The sequence below is a fragment of the Pelodiscus sinensis genome, chromosome 2 (assembly GCF_052426305.1).
Source record: "Pelodiscus sinensis isolate ZL-2025 chromosome 2, ASM5242630v1, whole genome shotgun sequence".
NCBI classification, from domain to species: domain Eukaryota; kingdom Metazoa; phylum Chordata; order Testudines; family Trionychidae; genus Pelodiscus; species Pelodiscus sinensis.
The window spans coordinates 77,394,549-77,421,581 of record NC_143053.1 but is presented as its reverse complement, the minus strand read 5'-3'; the positions used below and the strand labels follow the sequence as shown (position 1 = coordinate 77,421,581).

At 47.3% G+C, this 27,033-nt stretch overlaps 1 protein-coding gene across 3 annotated transcripts in view; it reads right to left on the bottom strand.

Annotated features, from left to right (window-relative positions):
* CHST9 (carbohydrate sulfotransferase 9) overlaps positions 1–27,033 on the bottom strand; it is a 249,544-nt gene that overhangs the window by 110,238 nt on the left and 112,273 nt on the right. The window contains exons 1-3 of one of the 3 annotated variants that reach the window (XM_006127192.5): positions 18,076–18,774; positions 14,048–14,190; positions 2,925–3,138 (exon numbers count right to left, since the gene is read on the bottom strand). In XM_006127192.5, the coding sequence (XP_006127254.3) occupies positions 2,925–3,045 (121 nt within the window). In that variant the 5' untranslated portion in view covers positions 3,046–3,138; positions 14,048–14,190; positions 18,076–18,774. Of the gene's footprint in view, positions 1–2,924; positions 3,139–14,047; positions 14,191–17,694; positions 18,053–18,075; positions 18,775–27,033 lie in introns of those variants that run through there. The other 2 variants (XM_014575547.4, XM_075920797.2) reach the window with 2 other exon arrangements.

The following is a 27,033-nucleotide window of genomic DNA, read 5'->3' as shown; positions in this document are numbered from 1 at the left end:
TCTTCCACTATTTGATCTGAGGAAGTGGGTCTGGCCCACGAAAGCTCATCATCTAATAAACCATCTTGTTAGTCTTTAAAGTGCTACATTGTCCTGCATTTTGCTCCAATAGGTTTGTGTGTGTTGCCTGTTTAGATATCTGATTTGTGTCCATTAATTCTTTCACGTAGAGACCGTCCAGTTTGGCTGATATACATTGCAGTGGGGCATTGCTGGCATAGATCACATTAGTGGATGTGGAATTAAATGAGCTTCTGATTTGGTGGCTGATGTGGTTGGGTCCAGCCACCAAATCAGATGAAAACGCTTGTGTAGATGTGTGGGCGGAGTTGGCACTGGGGCTGATTGTCAGGGTGAGTTCCTGGATGCTTATGATGTAGCTGTGTTGTGTGGTTACCGGAAAGAATTTGTTTCAGGTTAAGGGGTTGTCTATAAGTGAGAATTTGCCTTTCACCCCCAAAGCCTTTGAGAGTGAGCGGTCATTTTTCAGGATAGGTTGTAGATTTTTGATAATACGTTGGAGAGGTTTAAGTTGTGGACTGTAGGTGATGACAAGTGGAATTCTGTTGTTTTCTCTTTTGAGCCTGTCTTGAAAGAGTTCATGTCTGGGTACTTTTTTGGCTCTGTCAACCTGTTTTTTTCCCCACTTCTTCAGGTGGGTATTTCAGTTTTAAGAATGTTCTATATAGATCCTGTAGGTTTTTGTGTCTGTCTGTGGGGTTTTTGTGTCTGTCTGTGGGATTGAAGCACAGCTTATCTACTCACTGTCTTTTTTCCCTTCCTCCCCTTCAATTGTTCTTCCTTCTCCCCACATCCCTCCTTCATCATTGGATCTGAACTTCCAACACTCCAGTCATCTGAAGAAGTGGATTGTGCCTACGAAAGCTCATGATACCATCTACATGTTTTGTTAGTCTGTAACAGGAAAAACTTAAAAACCAAATAGTCTAGTAGCACTATAAAGACTAACTCGGCTACCCCTCTGAGGCTAAAAACAGTTCTGCCTACCACAAAAACACGTGTCCCTAAAGGCTCATAAAGTGTCAATTCAGAAGTGTTCAAGCCATGCTTTACTTTTTTTAAAAAACAGAATATATAGCCATTTGCAGATTAAAAGCCTCTTTCTGCTATAGTAGCAGCATGATGCTACAGATACAATTAAACCAGCACACAATCTTCTTGAAGATAGTTGTCAGCCTGGGACTCTCCAGAACTCCAAACTAGTTCATTGCCAAAAAAAACCCACAAGTATACAGTGCATAAAGAAAAAAAAATCCAGCTGAAAAGTAAATTCAATATCCATAACAAAGTAATCTCAAATTGCACTATACGTTAACAAGTGTTTAAAATTTTCTACTTAGTACAGTAAACTTCAGATAACCCGGCACCTTTAGGACCCAGGGGGTGCCGGATTATCAGATATGCCGGACTATCAGAAGGGGGGGCTATGAGGGGTCTGGAGTGGGGTGGGAGAGGATGCCACCCCAGACCCTTCATAGCCCCCCCTTACGATAGTCTGCCTCTGCCCCAGATGTCCCTGATTCAGCCGCTGCTGGTCAGTTTCAGCAGCAGCTGAATCGGGGAAGCCTACAATAGAGCAGCTGGGGTGCTGCCGGGTTGGTCCCGCAGCGCCGAGGGGCAGCGCTACAGCACCAACCCAGCAGCACTCCAGCTGCTCTTGGGGATGCCTGGGACAGAGCAGCTGGGGTACTGCCCGGTTGGTTCCGTAGCACTGCACCTCGGAGCTGCGGGACCAACCGGCAGCACCCCAGCTGCTCTGCCCCAGGGGTCCCCGATTCAGCCTGCTGGTGAAACTGATGCTGCTGGTCAGTTTCAGCAGCGGCTGAATCCCGACGCCTGGGTTGATCCCGTAGCGTCGCCCCTCGGCGCTGCGGGACCAACCCGGCAGGACCCCAGATTCTCTGCCCCAGGGGTCCCCAATTCAGCCACTGCTGAAACAGATCAGCGGCTGATTCCAGGAAGCCCGGAGCAGAGCAGCCTGGAATCAGCCGCTGATCTGTTTCAGCAGTGGCTGAATTGGGGACCCCTGGGGCAGAGCATCTGGGGTCCTGCCGGGTTGGTCCCGCAGCCCCGAGGGGCAGCGCTACGAGACCAACCCGGCAGCACCCCAGCTGCTCTGCTTCCGGCTTCCCCGATTCAGCTGCTGGTCAGTTTCAGCAGCAGCTGAACGGGGGAAGCCTGTCCGGCTGCCCCAGCACTTCTGGGTTCCTGATGGTGCCGGACCATCAGGAGTCCCGGAGCATTGGATGCCGGACTAATGGAGTTTTACTGTAGTAACATTTAAGTGACCATATTTTTTGAAGACAGACCATAATAGGAGACAGCAAGCAGAAGGGAGATTCTTTAAAGGAGATATAGGTATTTGGAATAAAAAGAATTGTTTTTAAAACGGGGTGGGGGCAAGGTTGAGAGGAGAGAAGGGAAATGGACTTAAAATCTCTTCAAGAGACAATGTGACACACAGATGAAATTGAGAGAGAGAGAGAGAAAACAAACAACTTTATTTTAAGGAGACCATGACGTGTTAATATAACAATGGTGCTCTTGCTGTAATGGTACACTATCTGCATTTGTGTTAATTCATGCAGAACACTTGGCAGCAAAAGACGGTAGGGTTTACGCAAAATGCAGGACAATGTAGCACTTTAAAGACTAACAAGATGGTTTATTAGATGATGAGCTTTCGTGGGCCAGACCCACTTCCTCAGATCACATTTGTCAAGCATGGGGCCCATTCCTTGGTACTTGTTTGATACTATGGTACAGCAATCAGCATGTTATAGTCACATTCCACTGCCCACCGCAAGCACCCATAGTCCCCACACCAAATCTTTTTTTTTTTTTTTGGCTTTTAGGTGCTGCTTTAAGCTATGGAGGCAATACAATTAAGAAAGCGGTTTTACCTGTATGATGTTCTTCAATCCAAGCCTGCAGGTACATGAAGAGGAATAGACCTGCTACTCCAAACATCAATACAGACACAAAGACTTGTCTCAGGTTCATGACCCTGCCAGAGGGCTGCATTTCAGCTCCTTTCGGAAAGCTGCATGATTCACTTTCCAATAGGTTCTTAGTTTAGCTGCATCTTCTTTGGCATCCTTTCTTTAAGACAGCAATCTGGAATTAAAAAAGGACACAAGAACTAGCTGTATTTCTTAAGTGCATTTTCCTTCAGGAGAACCTGGGTAAACACAAAGCATAAAAGTTACCTAAGCTATTGAGCAAGGGAGGCCAGAAAGAATTGAGATAATGTCAATAGTCCTAAAAGTTTTTCCATAATACTGACACTTCCTTAATGAACCTCAAACACAAAATTTGCATGAAGGCAAAATCCATTGCAGAGAGAGAGTATTCATGCTGTGACGGCGCGTTGGGGGTCCCCCATCTCCTGCACCCCTAAATTGCACAAACAGACTGCACCAGCCGGTGGAATAGAGGAAGTTTATTGCCTCTCCAGGATACAGCACAGCACAGATGGAATCTGGTCACAGAGCTGGGCTAGGATGCCTCAGCCCCCCTTGAGATGGGGGAGACTGGGCCCCTAAACTCCAGCCCCTTCCCCTAGGCTCTCCTCCATGCTCTCAGACAGTAACTAACTAAATTCCCTTCCAGCCCTGCCCCCCAGTCAGGGCAGCATTCCACCTTCCTTTGTTCCTCTCCATGGGGGGTGTCTGGCCACTGGTTCAACAAGTTTGGCACTACCTTTGCATAGTGAGGTTTTCCCTGCTGGGTCTTGCTCCAGACAGCAGGGATCACCACAGCCCAGCAAGTACCCCCACTACGTCACAGTTCTCCCCCCTCCGAGAGCGAACTGAGCAGGGTCACTCTGCTCGTGACCTAGGGAAGTTCGGGTCCTCTGCGTGGGAACCCGCCCCGGGGACATGGGTGCTCCCCTTGACTCAGGCCGGCCGTGGCAAGGCCCCACATGAGCTGGCTTCCCTCTGTCCACTCGCCGCCCCGCTCCAGGGCGACTGGCGCAGGCCTGTCCTCGGGGGTCACACCCACCCTTCCGCTGGCCTTGATCTCTGGCCAGGGTCTCTCGGGCCGGGGCCATGAGCCCAGTGAGCCTTCTCTGGACAGCCAGGGCGGCTTCCACCCCCGAAGCTCCATCCAGGGAGGTCTTCCCCTCCCATAACTCTCTCAGCAAGCCCAGAGGGTCTATCTGGGGTAGAGACCCCCAAGCCGCTTTCCTCCTGTCTTGGGCCTTCCCGCCCCTCTGGCAGGAGTCACAGGACCGGCAGTACCGCTGCACGGCTGTAAAGATTCCCGGCCAATAGAAGTGCTGGAGCAGCTTCAGCCGGGTGCTCCGGATCCCCCGGTGGCCCCCAACGGGGACATCGTGGGCCAAATACAGCAGCTTGAGGCGATACTTTCGGGGGACGACCAGCTGCCGCTGGACCCCCCATGCCCTCGCCTTCCTGGAGGGAAGCCATTCACGGAACAGGAGTCCACGCCCCCGCAGGAATCTCTCCTGGCCACCTCTCCCCCGGGGCCGAGCTGCACGGAGGCCAGCCTGGTCCCTCAGCCTCTGCAAGGAGGGGTCTGCCTGCACCTCAGCCTGGAATTCAGCTGCTGAGGCAGGGATCGGGACCTGTTCCCCACCTTTGCCTAGGTCCGGAGTCCCAGCCTGGCTGGACCCCGTGTCCACTGGGATGGGACCCTGAGGACGCTGCCCGGAGTCCTTCCCTGGACCCAGGTTGTCAGCCCCCCGCTGGCTCTGGCTCCGGGTAGTGACTAGAGCCCGCTGGGATTCATGGGGCTCCTCTAGGTCATTCCCCATCAGCACCTCGGTGGGCAAGTGCGGGTGCACCCCCACTTCCTTGAGGCCTTCCTTCGCCCCCCATTTCAGATGCACCCTGGCTACAGGCACCTTAAACGGGGACCCATCTATGCCCTTCAGGGTCAGCTGCGTGTGGGGTAGTATCCGCTCTGGGGCCACTATATCGGATCGGGCCAGCGTCACCTCTGCCCCCGTGTCCCAGAAGCCCGTCACCTTCCTACCATCCACCTCCAGGGGTATGAGGCACTCGCTCCGCAGGGGCCGTCCTGCCCCCACCCGGTACACGGAGAAATCCGCCTCCTGAGAATCAGACCTCCTAGGGGAGGTGCACTGAGCATCCTTCCCCTCTCTCTGAGCTGAGGTTTGCCTGCCAGCCCCTGCCTCTGGGGCAGCCTGCCCTTCCTCCCGCCCCAGCCAGTTAACCCTGGAAAGTCCCCAGTCCTGGGACCTGGTGCACTGAGCCCTCTTGTGGCCTTTTTGCCCACAGCGCTGGCAAGTTAGGCTTTGGGCTGTCTCTGTCCAGGCCCTGGCTGGTTCTCTGGGGCGCAGACGACCTGTTCCTTGGTCTCACCCCGTAGTTGACTCCCTCCGTCGCTCAGCCGAGATCCGGTCTCTGCGCGGTTCCCTTTCTCTCCGGGACTCCCGTTCACACCCGGACCGGCTCTCCGTGAACTCATCCGCCAGTCTCCCGGCCTCCTGGGGGTTCTCTGGTCTCCGGTCCTTGAGCCACAGCCTCAGTTTGGGTGGGCACGCTTCAAAGAACTGCTCCATCATGACCAGCTTGAGCAGCTCCTCTGCGGTCTGGGCTCCGACTCCAGACACCCACTTGCGGCAGTATTGCGCCAGGCGGGAGGCCAGGTCCACATAGGTCTCCCGTGGCCCTTTCTGTACCCTCCGGAACTTCTTCCTGTACATCTCGGGGGTCAGCTCGAACTTGTGCAGCAGGGCCTCCTTGACTCGGTTGTAATCCCCTGGCTGTAGGTCCTCCAGCTGACTGAGCACTCTGGCCGCCTCCTGGTTCAGTGCGGGGATGAGCTCCTGCAGCCAGTCAGCTGGGGGAACCCGTTGCAGTCCACAGGCCCTCTCAAAGGAGCTGAGGAACCCGTCTATGTCGCCCATGTCCTTCAATTGGGCCACCACGAGCCTCTCCAAGCATCTGGCAGTCCTGGGACCCTGTGGCCCATCCACTCTTGGCACAGCCGGTGCCCCGCCGGTTCTCCGCTCTGCCATGGCCAGCTCATGCTGCCGCTGCCTCTCTCGATCTTGGCGATCCCTTTCTCGGTCCTGGCGGTCCCTCTCTCGGTCCTCTACTTCCAATTCCTTGATCCGCAGCTGGATCTCCAGCCGCCGCAGCTCTGCTTGGCTGGCCCCTGCCCTAGATGGACTGCAGCTTGCAGGCCTCCTGGGGGAAGCTGTCTCATCTCTCCGGTGAGTTCCAGCACTCCTCCCCCTCTCTGAGCCTGACACACTCTCGGGGGGGGTCTGGCTGCTTCCCCTGGGGACAAGATCCTGGCCCTGTGGCTGGTCGTTCTCTTCTAGCTGAGCAATCAGCTGGGCCTTGGTTGCTTTCTGCACAGGCAAGCCCCTCTCTCTGCACAGCCCCACCAGCTCTGCCTTCAAGAGTCGGGCGTAGGCCATCTGCCCGCTGGTCCCCTCGGTGCAGACTCACCAGTCTAGTGCTGCAGCGCCCCACGATTCCCAGGAACCGCTTCGCTTTGTCTCCAGCACGCCTGGCTCCAGGGCTCTTGCTTCTACTGCGCCTTGTCGCTCGCCGCTCGAAGCTCCATCCACGGGGTGCAGTGCATCCCACTTCTGACACCAGTGTGACGGCGCGTTGGAGGTCCCCCGTCTCCTGCACCCCGAAATGGCACAAACAGACTGCACCAGCCGGTGGAATAGAGGAAGTTTATTGCCTCTCCAGGATACAGCACAGCACAGATGGAATCTGGTCACAGAGCTGGGCTAGGATGCCTCAGCCCCCCTTGAGATGGGGGAGACTGGGCCCCTAAACTCCAGCCCCTTCCCCTAGGCTCTCCTCCATGCTCTCAGACAGTAACTAACTAAATTCCCTTCCAGCCCTGCCCCCCAGTCAGGGCAGCATTCCACCTTCCTTTGTTCCTCTCCATGGGGGGTGTCTGGCCACTGGTTCAACAAGTTTGGCACTACCTTTGCATAGTGAGGTTTTCCCTGCTGGGTCTTGCTCCAGACAGCAGGGGTCACCACAGCCCAGCAAGTACCCCCACTACGTCACACATGCTCTGTCACCATGCTATATGTAGAGCCAAAGGAGAGGAAGGAAAGGAAATCAACCACACAACGTGAGCCAAGACTGGAGGCTGACACACTGCTTCCCACAAGCTGTCATTTCACTTTACGAGCAATAGGACTAAAGGCCATAGCTCCTTCATAGCAGTTGTGGAGAATGCAGAATTACTAAATCCATGCAGCTGAAAAACTTGTGGCTCCTCTTCTTGCTCCATCCCAGTCTTTTATACTGTACAAGGCAAGTGTGAAGCCCTCTCCACAGCTAGTAAGGGATAATCAGTCATCCTTGCACCACTGGCCTGCCTTCAGTCCTCCACTGCAGCACCTAGCTCTGGGGTTTTTATTAATTGCCATGCAATGCATTTCATTAGTCCATCACATCACAGGAGGAATTTGATACTCTCCCAATTAGTTACTTGAGGTAAAATGTAGACTTTTCTAAACCAATAATAACCTATATCAGACCATATTATACAGCCTGAAGTGAAGAACTAATGGAATTTTGAATCTGGCCACTTCAAAATCATTGCTAAAATACAGGGGGGGGGGAGGAAAGAGAGAAAAAACAGACTAAAAAAGTCTGTCTTGTCACTGACTTCACTAAGGGTGTGTCTAGACTACCTCCCTCTGTCGGCAGAGGGATGTAAATAAAGCACTTCGAAATTGCAAACGAAGCAGGGATTTAAATATCCCGTGCTTCATTTGCATGATCATGTAATGGCGCTCTTTCGAACAAGCACCATTTCGAAAGTAAAACCGCAGTCTAGATGCGGTTCTTTCAAAAACGGGGTGATTTTTTGATAGATCCTGTAAACCTAAACCTACAGGATCTTTCAAAAAAGCGCCCCATTTTCGAAAGAACAGCGTCTAGACCGCGGTTTTACTTTCACATAGCAGCTGCATGCTTGTTCGAAACTGCATGCTTGTTCGAAAGAGCGCCATAACGTGATCATGCAAATGAAGCACGGGATATGTTAATCCCCGCTTCATTTGCAATTTCGAAGTGTTTCATTTACATCCCTCTGCTAACAGAGGGATGTAGTCTAGACGTAGCCTAGCAGTGGGATCAAGTCCAAAGCTTGGTTGGGGGGGGGGGGGGGAAGTATATCTTGTATGGACTAGACCCCACACGAGCAGGAATTTGTTCATCCAGCACCCTTCACCTACCACTCAAAAAGCTGAGGTTAAAGTTATAAAATATACAAAAGGTTTTGTACAATATAAAAATAAAGCTTCTTAAAGTGAATATGAATGACTGGATTTTGAAAACAAATAAAATGAAGAAGTACACCTTAAATTAGATTGCAGAGCAATAACATCCTGAAATTCAGTACAATGAATATCTGATAGAATATGCTTTAGCAGACTAAGGCAAAAATACAATGGAAAAAATTTACAATTTCAGAGGACAAGAGTAACCAGTTGAAGTAGTGTTTTTAATAAGAGCACTGTTAAAGCAGTAAGCCTGTTCCTAGACCGGTGTGCATGTTTCTGCAATAGAATAAAATAAAGCAGGTATTTAACCAGTTATACTTGAATGATGAAAGCATAGCATATGCTTTCCAGAGAAATGCAGATATCCACGTTTCACAAAACACACACACACACACACACTTTCGCTATTTCAATAACTCAGTGCTTTCACACAAAGTCAAAGTTTGGTACTCATGAAAGCTTGCTTTTTCACCTACTATGTCCATATTAAAACATGCTTATTGTTTATGGAACATTTCTACTAAATTCTAAATGAGTGTTATTGTATGTTCGAGTTCTGAACATCACTTTAAGGGTTTTTTTTTCCCTTTCAATGCTGCTCCATTAAAATACAATCCTTTGTAAAGTACAATGTGAACTACTTGCAAACCTATTGCTTTAAAATTTAAGCTCTACCTCATCATCATTTGCCATCTTATGCATTATAAATAAGAAGAACAAAAATGTCTAGATACAAGTGGCAGATAGGATTTTGATCTTCTACTCTGGCTGAATTTTTGTGTGTATGTCATGAAACAACTAACTCAGACACAGAACAATGTAGGAAGCCAATTAAAGTAGCTTTATTTCATATTATTCCTTTTCAGTTAACGAACATGCAGAGCTGTCATCTGTGGAAGCTGTTTCCACTTCCAGCCTAGCTATGAATGGTAGTAGTCAGAAACTGGTGGAAGTTAAAGCAGTGTTCCATCCTTTAAATGCAGCATGTTTTTAGTGTGAACTGCTTCTTGAATGGGATCCTATTCCTCTAGTCTCTTTACTAGGAAGCTCTTATCATTCCACCCCGTCCCATGATGCTCCCAGTGTTCTCAACCCTTCGGTCTCTGGGGATGGGGAGACCCAAAACAAGCCTCATTATCACCACTCATTATCCACAGAATTTGTTCTGACAGAAGATTGAGCAGGAATGCTTCTAATAGTTGGGATCCCTTTTGGGTTATGATTGAAACAATTAATTCAATCCCCCATAGAAAGCTGTGTTATTGCATTCACATTGCATTCATTGAATAAGAAGCGGTAATATCACAAGTAGCATTTTTGATGCTCAGCAAATCTGAATGCATAGTGATAAGAAACATGAAGTTACCAGATCCTGGAAACCAGAGCTTTTTCATTAAAGCTATTCAGGATACATAACTTCATATGTTTTATAACAGTAACAATAAAAATAAACAGCCTGAATACGTGAACTGAACAGGAATTTCTCAAATAACCAAACATGTGGTGCTCTGGCTTCTCTTTCCAAACCCTTTTTCCTCTGACCATATGGAACTGGCTGGAATCAAGCCTCCCCTGGGAACCAATGCAATATTTGCAGCCTACCAGAAACACTTTATTAGGTCCCTTGGGTGAAAGTGTTCCTCCAGTGTCTTATGCTGCCAGTACAGTCCTTTCAGTGACATGGTTCAAACATACAGGAAGATAGGTTGATACTAAGCTATTACTACTTCTGGTAAGTAATCCACTGAGAAGAAAAGCAAACACCCTGCTATTGGAACAATTTCTGCTTTGAGGTTCTGAATTGCACATCGTTTTCTTTAAAGAAATCTCAAGATATACTCCTATTTTATTTAATCTGTGGAAGAAGAGGGGAGAAGAGAATTACACAAAATTAGCATTAGTCACAGTTTGTTAGCAATATACCCAGCTGAAAAGAACAGTATCAATTAAAGTCAGTACAATTATCTCTTCATTCGGAGATGACTACATGCACTGTTTTAAATTGTGTGTGCTCATATTTAGACCAAGCTTCACTTCAGACAGCATAGCTCAGGCTAAGTGCACACTGAACAGAGCCTTACAGATACATTATACAATTTTAAAACCTCCTAGCCTGAAAACTCAATTGCACTAATTAAACAATGATTTGTAATAAGCCTCTGCATCTACAAATCTACCACGGAAAGTGTTATTGTAGTTGCTTAAAATTGGCATTACAAGCTGCAGGAGGGACAATGCTTTCTTGCCTCACAATGAGGGACTCTCTGGAAGGATTACTTCAGAGATTAGTCATCACCACTCGTTGAAGGAATGGACGGCTTGATTCTCCTCATGACAAAGCTTATTCTAACAAGAGAGCCTGCATCCCCATTCTACTATACATAAGAACAGCCATACTGGGTCAGACCAAAGGTCCATCTAGCCCTGTAGTCTGTCTTCTAACAGTGGCCAGTGCCAGGTGCCCCACAGGGAAAGAGCAGAACAAGTAATCAACAAATTATCCATCCCCCGTCACCCATTCCCAGCTTCTGACAAACAGAGGCTAGCGACTCACCATTCCTGCCTTTCTGTCTATAAGTCCACCAATGGCTATCCTCCATGAATTTATCTAGCTTTTTTTTAACCCTGTTATAAACTTGGATTTCAAAACATCCTCTGGAAAGCAGTTCCACTGGCTGACTGGGTTTGCATGAAGAAATACGTTCTTTTGTTTATTTTAAACCTGCTACCTATTAATTTAATCTGGGTGACCCCCTAGTTCTTGTGTTATGCAAAAACAACTCTTCAGTCACTTTTTCCACAGTAGGCAAGATTTTACAGCCCTCTATCATATTCCCCCTTAACTGTCTCTTTTCCAAACTGAAGAGTCCCAGACTTTTCCCTCAGACCAATCTGACTCTCAAAGCACAACCGCTGGGATGCAGAACTCCACAAGACCCAAGAAAGTGGAATGGATGAGATCATGCCTTTGGAGCCCCAAAGTGCAACTTCTGCACAAACTACTGGCCCACAGATTTCAATAAAGGCAGTTATGGAGGAATTCCATAATAAAAGATATATAATCAAACATTTAGAGCAGGGGAGGGGAATTTCTGGCCCACAGGCTACTTGCAGTTCATCAGGGTGTTATGCTATACAAAGCACGCGAGATCTTATAGGGGAGAAGGCAGTACACTGCATTTATTGAGAATACAAATTAGCATCTGCTTCACACACACACACACACACACACACACACACACACACATACGTACGTTATAGTTACCAGTCCAGAGTCTGAATCAATCTAGTGGCCAGCCAGATTGATTGCAGAGGGGAGCCGGGCTTTGTCGGTCGTGATCCGATACTCCTGGAGTTGGTGGCAAGATGAACCCAAAGTCCTATAGTAAAGCACCCTGTTCTTATAATCCTCTTTCCTCTGTTGAAGTCTATGGATTTCGCGGTGTCAGTTTGTGACCGGTTACTCCTTCATTGGTCTTATCATTTGACGTTAACATTCCAAAACACCTCCGAGAGGCTCATCCTGTCCTGAACTGCTTAATCAATTGTCTTTAGGGGTGCCAGCTCCACTTTAGAGTCGTCAATCTGCCAATCCCTGATCATGGATACACACTGATGGTTCTTTGGCATCGGTAAGATTCTTCATCCTCTCTTCTCTTGACCATCTCGTTTTAACAGTGGCCTTCACGCCTTCTCTCTTTCTGATGATACATACCTCATTGACACAAACAGTCTTTCACAAAGATACAAACAGCAGTGTTTTATATTGAGCAAAAGCAAAAAAGTGTTGTAAATTAAACCTTATTACATCTTGTAATCAAAACATTTCACATTGAAGGCCTGGGCCTTCAACATTTCTATTCTCATTAACAGACAATACAAAATCCTGTGTCTCAATTACTAAAGCTTAAAACAAAGAAATGTATATTTAACTAAAGGGCTTAATGAGGGTCACAAGAAGAAAGGAAAAAAAAAGTGTGGCTAGCAGGATAAAATTAAGTCATACATTACTACATTATTAAAACCTGAAATACAATTATAAAATCCCACTCCCAGGGCCGGATTAAGGGGAAGGAGGGGGGCTAGCCGGGCAGCTGCCTGGGATGCCAACCTATGGGAGGCACCTGATTGAAGTGCTAAGGGGCACCGCATGCACCACACACCCGGGGGCGCTGCGCCCCTTACCATGTCAATCAGGCGCCGCATGCCTGGAGGCGGGGCTGCCCATGTGCTGCGCGCCCACTGCCCGGGGCACAAATATGGCTCGGTCCAGCACTGCCCACTCCTATAAGGGTTAGCCACTGACTGGTCACCAGACAGTTCTTTTCACCTGAGCGTCCACAGGTACAGCCACTTGCAGCTCCCAGCGGCCATGATTTGCCATTCTTGGCCAATGGGAGCTGCGGGAAGTGGTGACCCAACCCACACCACTTTCCACAGCTCCCATTGGCTGGCAATAGCGAATAATGGCCACTGGGATCTGCGAGTGGCTGTGAATATGGACACTTGAGTGAAGAAATCATCTTGCAGCCTGTCAGTGGCTAACCTTGGCAAATCACGTGTGGCTGGTGCACCAGAGGTTCTGCACTTCAGGATAGAGGGCTGGGAGATGTTACCACATGTTGTTCAGATCTACACATGATAGAGAAAGATAGAAGAGAAGTGCACATATCAGTTTTCACCACTGAACTCCAAGGGTAGTCAGCAACAAGTTTTCAGTCATGAGGTTTGAAATGAGAGCCTTGAAATTTTACAGAGCGCCCATATTTATTAACTTTTAATAATTCAAGTTCTTTTAAGAGCAAACATATTTAATAATATTGTTATATTTAAGAAGAAACTTCCCATTCCAATAATGTGAAGTTTAATCCAGAATGTTTATCCCAGTGCAGGATAATCACCACCTGGTAAAATACTCTGGTCATCAGATTTTAGCAGAAATGAGGGAAAGAGCAGCTCCTGAGGCTTCTGCCACAACTCCTAAGTTATACCACTTTCTCCCTTCCTCACCCTTTCCCTTCCCCACAAGCAACAACTCTTATCCCAAAACTAACTGGAAGACTTCTGTCTGCACTAGATATTTGACACACATACCACTTTTTTTGATTCCTATCATGCAAGTCCACAAGAAAAAATGGTGGTAGCCAGAGACCAGGGCAGCTGAGTAATTCTTATTTTCAAACCTGCCTATAACTGCCGCATCCCAACCCCAAAAGTAAAGTCAACATAAACAGAGTGAAAGAAAAATAAAATAGAAAACTACAGAAGTTTGGCTACGCTCCCCCCCCCCCGACACACACAGCCTTTTTCCTTGTGATTTCCCTGCTTGGGGGGAGGGGGAGAGACAGAAAAGGACAAAGATTAACACATTGAAAGATGGACACAGACATTGAGATGGTTCCCTCCCTGTGCATTTACTTTACTGGTGGTTGCCTCAGATGTCCACCTCAGTGGTTCCTCACACACGCCTAAAAACAGAACATAGTAACAAGGTCAGTTCTTGAAAGACACACAGTAGAACCAGGGGCGGCCCGTGAGCCTAGGCGAGCTAGGCAGCTGCCTAGGGCACCGCTGGCCTCGGCGTCGAATGATGACATCACAGGGCGCCGGGGCACCCCGTAATGACGTCATGGCCATTGACAGCCGTTCAGGCAGGGGCGCCGATTGCACCACCCCGCCCCGCCTAGGGCGCCAGCTGCTGCAGCCAGCCTCGGGCCACTCCTCAGAAGAACTATCAAACTCCTCATACCACAGATGGTAACTTACACTCATTTTTCTCTAGCCTTCCACAAAGAGCAGCACGTCTTCTAGCAAATCCATTGTAACGCTATGGGGCAAGCTGGGGAGAAATTTCTGGGTTCCATGAAGAAATGTCCTCTTCATGTCCAGCCTATTTCCTTCTCTGTATCCTAGAAAGAAGTTAAATCCAGTTATTAAGTACTCTCTTTGTTTACATTTTATTTCTAGAGTCAACATCCAGCCACTAGACTTAAGATGATAAGAACGGCCATACTGGGTCAGACCAAAGATCCATCTAGCCCAGTATGCAGTCTTCCTCTGGGGTATCTGGCATTGCCACTGTTGGGAGTAAACAGAACAGGTAATCTATTATGTCTTGTATAACATACTTGACCTGGGAGATAAAAGTGATGAATTTGGAGGATCTTTGTGGCATATTGGATGGTTAGGCTTAAATTTTTCACCTTCCATGCCCAGTCTCCTTTTTGTGTTAGGTAGTTCTCAGATTGAATCATTTTAGCTCCAAGGTATGGATTCAGTTGCAGGCATATTACTCTCTCCAAGATCAGGAAACTTTCTATATTTTACAACTGCTAATTAGAGGCACTGAACAAAAAGGCAATGAAGCAGACAAATAGTAGACGTCTATGGCAGCCATTTTGACTCCATGGGACCCCAGTGGAGACAGAAGTATGAGAGTTTGGAGGAAAAAGCGACATCAACAGTTCTTCAGATTGGTAGGCCAGTTGTAATATAGCCATGCCCAAATGTAGCTGAAGGAATTACTTGGCTTTCAGAATCTTTATTACAAGCAGTATTGTACTGAATAAAGAAACCAATGTAATTTTCATATCTCAGAGTAAGGGAAAAATTTCTTGAGTTACAAAGTTCCACATTTGATTTAGAATTTGAAACAAAAATGGATCTTCAAATAACAGTTCCATGTCACTTCGAAGAGTGGAGCCACACTTAAGCTTAAAAAAAAATCCAGACAAAACCTCTCAAATCCTTAGAGCAGATGAGGGCAATCTGTGGCCAACCCATCAGGGTTCTATGTGTAGCCTGTGAGACATTTTGTGTAACATTGCCCACACTACACGGTTGCCGGATTCTGCTGGTTTCTGTCCACATAGATTTCTTTTCCTACCAATATATTCTAGTGTAGGGATATGAATGACTAGTTGACTGATAAGCAAATGCTCATCGGATAGTCAACAGACTAGTCGACTAGTCTATTCCCCCCACTCACACCCCCACTGATTGCTGCCTCTATCAGAAAGAGGCAGCAAGGGGTGGGGGGGCGAAGACAAGAGGACCCCAGGCTCCATGTGGTGTTGCCAATTTGAAATGCCACGTGGAGCCTGGGCCAACTGGGAGCCCATGCTACACGCAGCGCTGTCATAGCGACAACACTGCGTGGAGCCTGGGATCAGCGGGGAGGGAGTCCCCAGCTGACCTCAGGCTCCATGCAGCGTTACCCCTTTGAAATGCTGCAGGGAGCATGGGGCCAGCAGGGGTCTACTTGACTCTCTCCAGTCATCTGAAGAAGTGGGCTGTGCCCAAGAAAGCTCACGATACCATCTATATGTTTTGTTAGTCTATAAAGTGCTACCAGACCATTTGTTGTGGTTTTCTGTAACAGAGTAACTTGGCTACCCCCTGAAGCAATATAAACCTTAATACTGTTATAGCAATTATGCCTTGTTATTAATGCACTTTGTGTCTACTGATCCTATTTTTGGGGTATGATTTTGCAGTCTAAGTATTATGGCACCCCTTTAAATGCCTCATATATAAGGAACTCACAATAATTAAGCTATAAACAAACAAAACACATTTGAGGATAGAAACAATTACTTTTCTAATCTATTGTGATTTTTCTTCTCTACAGGGACTACCTAAAAGAGATGGGGCAGTGATAAGCAATCATGGGGGGGGGGGGTTAATTTGGCTAGATGCTGTAAAGAATAAAACAGCTTAATCTCGGACTTGAACGTTCTAGGGTTCCATTTATTAGAAGACACAAGGAAGTATAATAAACGATTAGGAGAGAGAGTGCAAGGTAGCGCAATAGTAAAGACATGTTTGTTTATAACACTTGAGGCTCCAATCCTGAACACACTAATATACATGCTTAACTTCAGGCAATGGGATTACCACATGTAAAATCAAAAACATTTTTAAACATCTGCGGTATTGGAGTTTGTGTTTATAACCAGGTATGAGAAAATCTTGCTTTTAGTCCAATTCCCTACATTCAAAAAGGGTATCCTATATATTGATACAGTGAATCAAAGGGTCCCAAGATTACTTGCATTTTGTATGCAATATTAGTTGGGCAAAATGACTTACATTTGGCCCAAGTCACTCACTCTGCTGAAAGTATACAGATGGCAACATTACCTAAACTTTTATTTTGAAACTATGCCCAGAAAATAGGTTTTTGTTGTGCAACAATTGCCCAAAAAGTCATTTTGTACCTTTCCACTCTATTCATTTGTCACAGAAAATAGAGTCCTTTTAACTTCTTAAATGACATAATTTGTCCATAACATTTTGACATTCCAAACAAAAACCCCTAACAAAATTTCCTTCTGCTCCACTTTTCCCACAAAACCAGCTCACTTTCCTCTATTATTTCTCTGCAAATATTTTTTTAAAATATTTTAATTGACACAAATACAGAATAAAAAGTTACATTTATAACATAATATTATTAGGGATGCAAGAGTTTAAATTAAACTCTTCCTGGTTAAATTCTCAGCAGCCTCTGGAGCATGTAACTGTGTAACCAACTGTTGTTGTTTTTAATTTTTATATCCTTAAATAATATACATTGTATATACTGAACTGTTTGGGAGAACAAAACTGTAAGGGAAACAACAAAATTGAATTCAAATGGTGTCTATTAATCTATAGTATCATACACATGTGAAAATTTCTTATGGTTCCTTGAATGATTAAATGGAAGTAGAAAGTTTACACCAAGACTTTGATAAATTGCCTCATTTCTGAGGCACTCTCTACATGTCTACATTCACTGATGAACCCACTAAATTATTACAGGGCTCACCCAAAGCCAGCCAAAGTCCCCCCCCCCCCCCCCCCACCCAAATGCAGGGGCACTGGGGTAATTTTTACAGCAGGGTTTCTAACAGCCATTGAACCAAACTGCAAACCCAGTGTATGATGGAAACCACTTCAAGCCGTGGAGTGCTGCAGCACCTTCTCCCCCCACCACTGAATTCCAGCACCTGGGCCCCAATGAGCTTTGGCTCAAGACTAGTTCAAGGGCAGCTACTGAAAGCCCTCGCCCCAAGCAGACTGACAATAAACGGATGTGGATGCGCTCAGTAACTTGTGGGACAACATGGGGAAAAGTTAGTTGAAACCTCAACAAGCAACCCCGCCCCCCAGCCTTGCCAAAGGACCGCACTGGCTGACATGCTCCTCACCCCGCTCTGCTACCACAGACACTGCAACCCAGCCTCGCCCCGAAGGACGGAGACCAGCGACGGGTTTATGTTGGGAGAGAGCGGACCCGAGCCGGGCTAGTGTCAGGAGGGGTCATGCGGCAGCGCGCAGAGCCCAGGTTAAGGAGCCCGGGGAAGTCACCTGAGCTGAGGGGCGCCCCGCCCCAGACAGACGCGGAGCTCTGGACCCGCAGCCCTTACCTCAAGCCGCGCGCCTCGTGGGGTCTCCGCCCGCCCCAGCTCAGGTCCCAGCGGAAACTTCCCAGCCTGGCGGAGCCGCCCCCGCTGGAGCTCCCGGAGCAGCGCAGGCTGGAGTCCTGGACGCCGCGTCAGCCCCGCCTCGGGCCGGCCGGCCACCCGCCCCTTGCTGCAGAGCAGGCAACGGGAGGCAGAGCAATCCCCGGAGCCGCCGACCGGCCACGCCTAATCCGGGGGGCTGCCCCACGTGCCTCCCACGAGTTAGTTCCTCTTTCACTTCCTAACGTAGCCCGCCCTTCCCAGCCCCTTCTGCAGGGACACGGATTGTTAGTTCACCCAGCTAGAGAGCTAGGCTAGAAGAGCGGAAAGGTTAGAGCTCGCTACACATTTGGGAGCCACGCGCCAGGTAATTCGCACTGGAAGCCCCTGAGAAGTCGCTGGGGGCTCCCGCCTGATTTGCAGTGAGCAGTTTCGCCTGCATGTGGTCACGTTTCTTTTTACAGGCACCAGCAACCAGGCGTGGCTTGCTGGCCCTGCCGCAGAACGGTTTTGCACTCCAGAGAAAAAGTGGATGAAGTTGTATCTGTCATTGGACTCACTTTTGGGGGTGGAGGCTGACACACACACAAGATTCGGGAGCCACAGGTTCCTTTTCTGGGGTGTGGAAAAGCAACTCCCAGCTAATTACAAAGTGGATCAGCTTGCTTAGTGCAAGTAGCACATACTAGGAGGCTGTCTACACTGCAGGGTTATTTGGGAATAAACTATTCCAGAGTAGTTATTCCAAAATAGCTTATTTTACACTTCCCTGTCTACACTGCAGGGAAGCTCTTCAAAATTAGTCCAAGGCTGGCTTCCCTAATGTAGATGTGCTATCTCAGTTTAGAGCCCCAGGAGGAATAACTTAGAATGGCCCTGGTGCGGGGCTATTTCAAAATAGCAGAAATGGAACGTCTACACACGCCTTATTTTGAAATAGCTATTTCAGAATAGGCATTATTCTTTGTAGAATGAGGTTTACAGAAGTTCGAATAAGTCATCCGTTATTTTGAAATTATTTCAAAGTAACGGAATTGCTGCATTGACATTTGCATAGTTATTTCAGAACAACAGACGTTATTCTGAAATAACTTTACTGTGTAGAAACACCCTAAGGCTATGTCTACACTGTACTGTAAACTTGAAATAAGATATACAATTTGCAAGTTAAAGTGCTATTTCAAAACATCCCTTAACTCTCGTAAAACGAGCATTACCAGGATGCCAAAATAGCGCACCCATTATTTAGAAAAATATTTTGAAATAACGAGTTGCTTGTGAAGACACAGGGTAGCTATTTTGAGATACCTTTGGTATCCCGAAATAACTTTGATGTGTAGACATACTCTAAGGCTACGTCTACACTGGCACCCTTTTCCGGAAATGCTTAAAACGGAACAGTTTTCCGTTATAAGTATTTATGGAAAAAGCACGTCTACATTGGCAGGATGCTTTTCCGGAAAAGCACTTTTTCCGGAAAAGCATCCATGGCCAATGTAGACACGCTTTTCCGGAAAAAAGCACCGATCGTCATTTTCGCGCTTGGGGCTTTTTTGCAGAAAAGACTACTGTTCTGTCTACACTGGCCCTTTTCCGGAACAGTTTTTCCGGAAAAGGACTTTTGCCCAAACGGGAGCAGCATAGTTTTTCCGGAAAAACACTGACAATTTTACAGTAGATCGTCATTGCTTTTCCGGAAAAGCAAGCGGCCAGTGTAGACAGCTGGCAAGTTATTCTGGAAAGGCAGGTGCTTTTCCAGAATAAGTGACCCAGTGTAGACACAGCCTAAGGGACCAGTACTTCCAGTTTGTCTACTCAAACTCATCTGAGGAAATGGGCTTTGTCCACAAAAGCTCATGATACTAATATATAAATCTCTAAGGTGCCACAGAACTATTTGTTGTTTTTAAAGTTACAGACTAACTTGGTTATTCTTCTGAGACTTTTCTCTCTTACCAGTAGAAGTTAGTCCAAGAAAAGATATTACCTAACCCATGTTGTCTTTCTAATCTCCTGTACAACTACAATGCAGACAAAACTGCCAGGAGACATTTATATCATCTGATGTTTAAAAATAAACATGTTAGTATAAAATCTAAACTGAAAGCCAGTTTGAGCTAACAGGGAGCAGACCAAGGTTCCTTTCCAACAAGCCAGTACACCCAGAAGCTATTCTCCTGTGAAGTCCCACTCATTCAGGCTCCCTCTGGCATTGCATGAGGATCAGCTTGTAAAAATCCCCACATCTAATATTGGTAAATGAGAACGATGAATGTTGCAGGACAAGTTTTTATCATTTGTTGGCAAAATCCGTATAGTTCTTTATTTATTTAAGGGCCCTCCCCACCCACACCTTATGTGTTTTGTTTACACAAACCCAGCCGCCATGCCAAGTAAAGGTTGTGTCACGCAACAAAGTAGGCTGCTTGAACAGATCATAGAAGGAACAATGGCATTGCTGGTGAAAGATTGCAACAATAAGTAATAGAATTCAGTGCAAAAAAAAAAAACCTTTTAGGGATTATACAGTAATCTACAGTACATACCTTCATTAACACAACAGCACTTTACATGTTCAAAATGCTTTGCAAATAATATCTAAGATTCTCATAGTAGTCCTGAGATGCAAGAAAGTAGTATTATCCCACAATAGACCAGACAACTGAACCAAAATGATGATTTTCTTAAAACCACCTAATGAACTATTATTAGAGCCTGAATTAGCACTCAGTAGGTCTAAATTTCCATACCTGTACTCCAAACACTAGTCTTCACCTCTCTCCTCTTTAAGCATTTTATTGAAGTATAGAGCTTAAATTCTTACAGTATTTCCCAGAGTCCCCTTCCCCAACATATTATAAAAAGTTCTGGGTGGGTGAAAATATTTACTGCAGCTCTGCTCTGATATCTCCAGCTGAATTCAATCTAGTGTAGGACCTTGCTCCTAGAACTACTTCAGTGTCTAATTTGCTAACTACTCACTGAGGGTGCATCTACCCAGCACCAATACTCACAATAAGATAAGCAATTTGAGCTAAACAATTGTGTATCTATTTCAATGCTATTTCGAAATAGCTTATTTTGAATTTGGCGCATCTACACAGTGCCAAATTTAGATATAACGTGCTATTTTGAGCCATCCCTTAATCCTTGTGCAATGAGGTTTACCGGGATGGCAAAATAATATGCCCATTATTTTGAAAAATATTTGAAAATAACGGGTGGCTTCTGTAGACGTGGGGTAGCTATTTCGGGATACCTCCAGTAATCTGAAATAGCCATGCAGTACCCTGACTCTCAGGCCTTGTCTCCACTTACTGGGAGATTGATGCTGCAGAGATCAATCTCGCGGGGGTTGTTTTAGCAGGTAATAGTAAGGACCCACTAAATAGATCGCTGATCATTCTCCCATCAGCTCTTGTACTCCACCAGGTCACAAGAAATAAGGGAAGTCAATGGGAGAGTTTCTCCTGTCAACCATCCACTGTGGGGACAATGTGGTAAGTTAAAATAAGGTACATGGACTCCAGCTATACTATTCACATAGTTTAAATTGTGTACCTTAGTTCAACTTTTTTCCCAGTGTAGACCTGGCCTGAGTCCTGTATCGGCATAACTCTCGCACATTGTTTGTGCATGTTAGCTACACAATCTTGGTGTTGAATATTATAACAGCACTCAAGATGACCAAATGTTAATTACTGTTTGCAACTGAAGTTTCCAGAGGGATTTAGCTAGATAGAACATGTTTACCTTAAAGAAAACTGAGCTAGGATTCCAGAGAACACTAATTCCATATAAAAAGATTTGTGGGATATTCAGGGGTCACAGCGTTTTTATGTTTTGTACATATATCTTCCTTTGAGATTTCCCAGACAAGAACTAACATACTGATTCTGCTTTGCTTGGGGCGTGTGAACAGACAATGGTAGAACATGGTGGTATAGCTTCTCAACGTCTAGTCCCTCTTTTACTTCAGCAAATTGTTTAGTCTTAGTTAACCATGGAGGCTACTCATTCACAGAAGACCAAGGTGGTTTCTTGACTCTACAGTAATGAAGTCTCATCTGTTTCTTAAAGCCAAACATTAAACCATCATTTTTTCTGGTGTTGTTATAAAAAATCTTCCATGCTGCCACATTCACTCTTTATTAGCATTGTGACATTACGTAGAAAATGATTTGGACTGATGAACAGCACCGTTTTCCAACCTGGGGTGCCTTTTATCCTACTTGGCTGAGAGAGCTACCACTTCTGGTCTGCTCATATGCAACCTCCAGCATGTAAGTTACTACTTGCTGTACTGTAAGAGTACTTCAGCCAGTCACTCCTGAATTACACTACAGAGCAACACCAGCAAATTCCCAAGCCCATACTTTCTTTCAGAAATGTGGCTAGGTCTACACTACAAAGAAAAGTCGGAAAAAGATATGCATATTGTGAAACGCAATTTGCATATATTTTTCCACTTTTCTTTCGAAAGAGGCTTTTCCAAAATTTGGCACGTCTGCATGGCGCCAAATTTTGGAAAAACATACTCTTTCAAGCCATCCCTTCTTCCTCGTGAAATGAGGTTTACAGGGATGGCGAAAGAACTCGTCTGTTTTTCCAAAAAAATTTCGGAAAAGCAGACACATTCCTTGGATGCAGCATAGCTTTTCTGAGATACATCTGGTATCCCGGAAAAGAGCTGCAGTCTAGACGTAGCCTGTGTATTGTACTGGCCAGCATCCTCTATAGCTACCCTCAGCCTGGGGCAGGCAGGGGTGCAGACAGGGATAAAGGGGGTATAGCTGAGCATACCCACCCTAAATATTGTTCCAGTGCTCTCGGGTAGAGAGAAAGGCAAGAATCATTTTGGGTACCTCCTCTCTCATCTTATTGTTCATTCTCTTTGTGGCGGGATCACGGGTGCGAGCTCCACTCCCGCCCAACCCCGGCTCGAGGGTGGTGGGCTCTGCGTACCCTCCGCCTTTAGTTCTGTTCAAATGGTCCCTATGCGGTTCTGTATGTGGTGCGTAAGTGGGGTGCGATCACCCCCACGCTCTAGGCAGCGGGAGGGGCTCAGCGGACCCACCACCACGGCCTGCCCCGTGTCCGGGCGGCTGGGAGGGGTCCGGCCCAACACGGGCCCTGGGGTCTCTGCCCCCTTTGTCTCGCCCTAGCTAGGCGTCTAAGTATTGCGGCTTCGGGGGAAGGGCTTTACTTCAGGGTTGGGGGCGAGGGGAGTGGGGGACCCGGGCCCGCCCTCTCCTCCGGGTCCCAGCCCGGGGCCCTAAGTGGAATGTGGCGCCTAAAGGCAGCCCTCCACGGCAGACGGGGCCGGTGCCCTAAACCCATCTGCCCACGGGTGCCAGAACGGCCCTGCCCCGGGCTGCTTCCACTCCCCCTGCCGAGCGTTCCCTCAGTCACTCACCCCGTTGGAGGTGTCTGGTCCGTCCCAACGCGGCCCTCCAGCTGCCAACGCTGTCCTTCCTAGTAGCTCGGAGGCCCGGCGGCCGGGTACTCCAGAGCACCAGGGTGGACTCCGGCGGGTTTCCCCCGGTCTCGGCGTCTGGCCGCCGCTTTTGACATCCCCGGTGGCTGACGTCAGGGCTTTTAGCCCTCCCCCCCCAACGTCTTTCGGCCTGCGCCTCCCTGGCGACCCTCGCGTGGCTCCGCCCCTCGGGGTGAACCACGGCGCCCTGGCCGGACGTTGCTCTGCAGCCTGGCCCTGCCTCCACCTCCCCTGGTGCGCACCCGCCTGTGCTGCCCAGCGCCTAAGTCCCTGGCAGCTGGATTCAGCGCCGCCGCCTCCTCCGGTCACCTCTTCCCTGGGACGGAGGGGACCTCTCCCCCGCGGCTAGTGCGGACCCCGTCGGGTCTGTCACACTCTTCTTTGAGAATCATTTCCAGTTAAGGTTCAGCAGATGGAGCGTATATGGATGGGAATCCTCCAGCTGTTTCTTTGTCAAGGTGTAGATTTTTCTCCCACATCCTACTTCCTGCTATTGATCCATTTGATTTTCCAAGGAACTTGTTTGTCTCCAAGGAACTGGTTTGTGGCTGCTCCCCCCAGATTTGGAACATGTCTAGTAATACCATACAGAGGAATCCTATAAACTTTGCATGCAACATTACCACACATTTTACCAGGACAACAATGATCAGAAAATTATGTTTTCAAGTCATATCTCACAAGACATAAATGTTGTACAAAGTATCATAGTCCTATAAAGGAGGTCAAAATAAGGGTACACACTGTCACAACTATCAGAATTGCCATGGCTCAAATGCACATGCGACAGTTGGGCAGTAAGTTTAATGTTGCAGAGTCCGGCTGACATGTGTGCATGTAGTCTTTCTGCCACTTTTCTAGGGTTCAGAGCCTCTCCCTAACTAACTTGGCAAGTATCTGATGTTAGGGTAGCTATACTCCCTAGCAAAAACTACAGAGAAAATTTCAGTTGGTTGCATTGGCCACTTAAATTTTGGAACAAAAGTAACATGTTGGGCTACAAGTTCCCAGGACAATGTAGTCTAACTGAAAGACTCTAATGGGGTTCAATCAAATTTCTTCTAGCAGGGTTATCTTCAGTAACACCTGAATGCAGTAACTTAGTAACTTTGATTCACTTAGAGAAGTAGCTGTGATCTCAGGCATGTTCTACCTAAAATTTAGATTGACCTAGGTACGTCTAGACTGCAGGCTTTTTTCGGAAGAAGCTTTTCCGGAAGAGATCTTCCGAGAGAAACTTCTTTCAAAAGAGAGCATCCACACTGTCAAAACGCACTGAAAAAGCGATCTGCTTTTTCGAAAGAGAGTGCCCACAACTGAATGGACACTATCTCGCATGTAAGCTGTGATTGCTATGGATGGAATGGCCACCAGAGCACCTGTGCTTTTTCTTCTTTCCTCTTCTTCCAAAAGAACTCCCTCTTTCCCGTCCACACATGCCTTTTTGCAAAAGAGCTCTTTTGGAAAAAGGCTTCTTCCTTGTAGAATGAGGATTACCAATGCCGGAAAAACCCTTCTGTTCTTTTGATTTTTTTTCGAAAGAACGCGATTGCAGTGCAGACATACATGGAGTTTTTTCAGAAAAATTCTGTAGTGTGGACATACCCCTAGTTACCTTGTGCAGGGCTGTAAAAATATTCACATACCTATGATATACAATTAAGCAAACCTAAGTCCTGGTTTAGACAGTGTGATTCAGGAGAATTCTTCTGTCAATCTCCTCTTGGGTGGAGGTGTGGATTAATTATAGCTGTGAAAAAAATCTCATGGCTGTGCAAGTGTACATGTTATAGCAGCTCAACTACAGTGTTTGTAGTATAGACAAGCCTTTAAAAGCCACAACCCTTTGACACTGTAACTGCCAAGCTCCCACCTGATTAAAATTTATCTGTAAGCTATATCAGCACAGTGACCTTTCAAAGACAAGGCAAATTACTTGTTCCATAACAAAAAAGGAAATGTTGGTTTGCAACTTTAGAAGTGTACTTAGTTTACTACCCCTACAAGTTTCAGCATAAAGGTTATTTGCTCCAGCTGTGGGGCTGACGAAACTTCCCAAGATCAGACACTGTATGTATATATAGTTTCTGCCCTTCCTAAAGCAATCAGCACTTTTTTGAAGCCTAGCACATGGCAGAAAAGAAACAAACTAGAAAAGAATGGCTGCAGTCTGAGTTATCTGGAGTAGACGGAGCCAACTTTCCTATCTCAAAAGAAAGTATTTTCTTGCCAGCATGGTGTAGTCCTGGAGATGTGCCTAAATGATTAAAAGAAAGTACCACTTTTTGAAAGTAGTAATGACCCAGTTCCTGGATAGCAGTGTCTACTGCCAATGGTTTGCCCTGGCAAGCAATTTGAAATCACACTCTGATCATAGAAGAAAGGCGAATGCCACAAATGAATAGTGAAACCTGCTAAAAATTATAGATCAGGTTATTTAATATTAAAATAGCAATTGTTTTGTAATAAAAACCAAGTAAAATTGCTGTTAGAGTAGACTGCCAGACCAACTCCCACATCAGCAGAAAGTGCAGGAAGAAGGCCATAGCTGCTGCTACTAAGCACTGCTTCCGGAAAGGCAGCAGGTATACTGTAACTGCACAGATACCAAATCAGCTATGTAAGCTGTCTCACATTTCCCCAAACCTCAGAATTCACAAACCACTAGCGTTAATTGAGCCTGTCATATAGCCCATGTTTTAATTTGCCAGTTCTCACATTTTTCAGCCATGCAGGTTCAGATACAGGCAGTTCCCGAGTTACGTGGATATGACTTATGTTGGATCCGCACTTACGAACGGGGCTTTTCTCGCCCCGGAACTCGCAGCTGACGGGACCACCCATATGTGCAGTGGTCCCGCCACCGCGTCCTCCGGGGCGAGAAAAGCTGCTCCGGGTGTCCCTAGTCTGCTGGGGGGGGGTCCCCAGCAGACCAGGGACACCCCGAGAAAAGCCGCAGAGGCGGCGGGGTCCCGCGCTTCCAAGGCTTTGCTCTGGAGCAAAGCCGCAGAGGCGCGGGACCCCGCCGCCTCTGCGGCTTTGCTCTGGGTGTCCCTGGTCTGCTCGGGGTGTCCCTGGTCTGCTGGGAGGGGTCCCCAGCAGACCAGGGACACCCCAAGCAAAGCCGCAGAGGCGGCAGGGTCCCCTGCCAGCAGACCAGGGACACCCCGAGCAGAGCAGGGACACCCGGAGCAAAGCCACAGAGGCGGCGGGGTCCCACGCCTCTGCGGCTTTGCTCCAGAGCAAAGCCTTGGAGGCGCGGGATCCTGCCGCCTCCGCAGCTTTGCTCCGGGTCTCCCTGATCTGCTGGGGGGGGGGGGGTGCAGCTAGCGCGCCCCTCCCCCCAGCAGACCAGGCTTTTGTTGTGGACGCCTGGGGTAGAGCAGCTGGGGTGCTGCCGGGTTGGTCCTGGGGGGACCTACCTGGCAGCGCCCCAGCTGTTCTGTCCCAAGCTCCAGATTCAGCAGCTGTTGAAACTGATCAGTGGCTGATTCCAGGAAGCTGGGGGCAGAGCAACTCTGCCTCGGGCTTCCTGTAGTCAGCCCCTGGTCAGTTTCAGCAGCAGTGGCTGAATCTGGAGCCAGTTCTGAGTTACGTACAAATTCAACTTAAGAACAAACCTATAGTCCCTATCTTGTACGTAACCCAGGGACTGCCTGTATTCTCTAACACTACTTTCTATGCATCTACTATATATGTGAGAGAGTTTGTGAGTCTGTCTGTTCAAGAACTCCTCCTGAATGGTATGAGCTAGGACCATCTAATTTGGTATGCAGCTTTCTCTTAACATAACTTAAAGCAAGGTC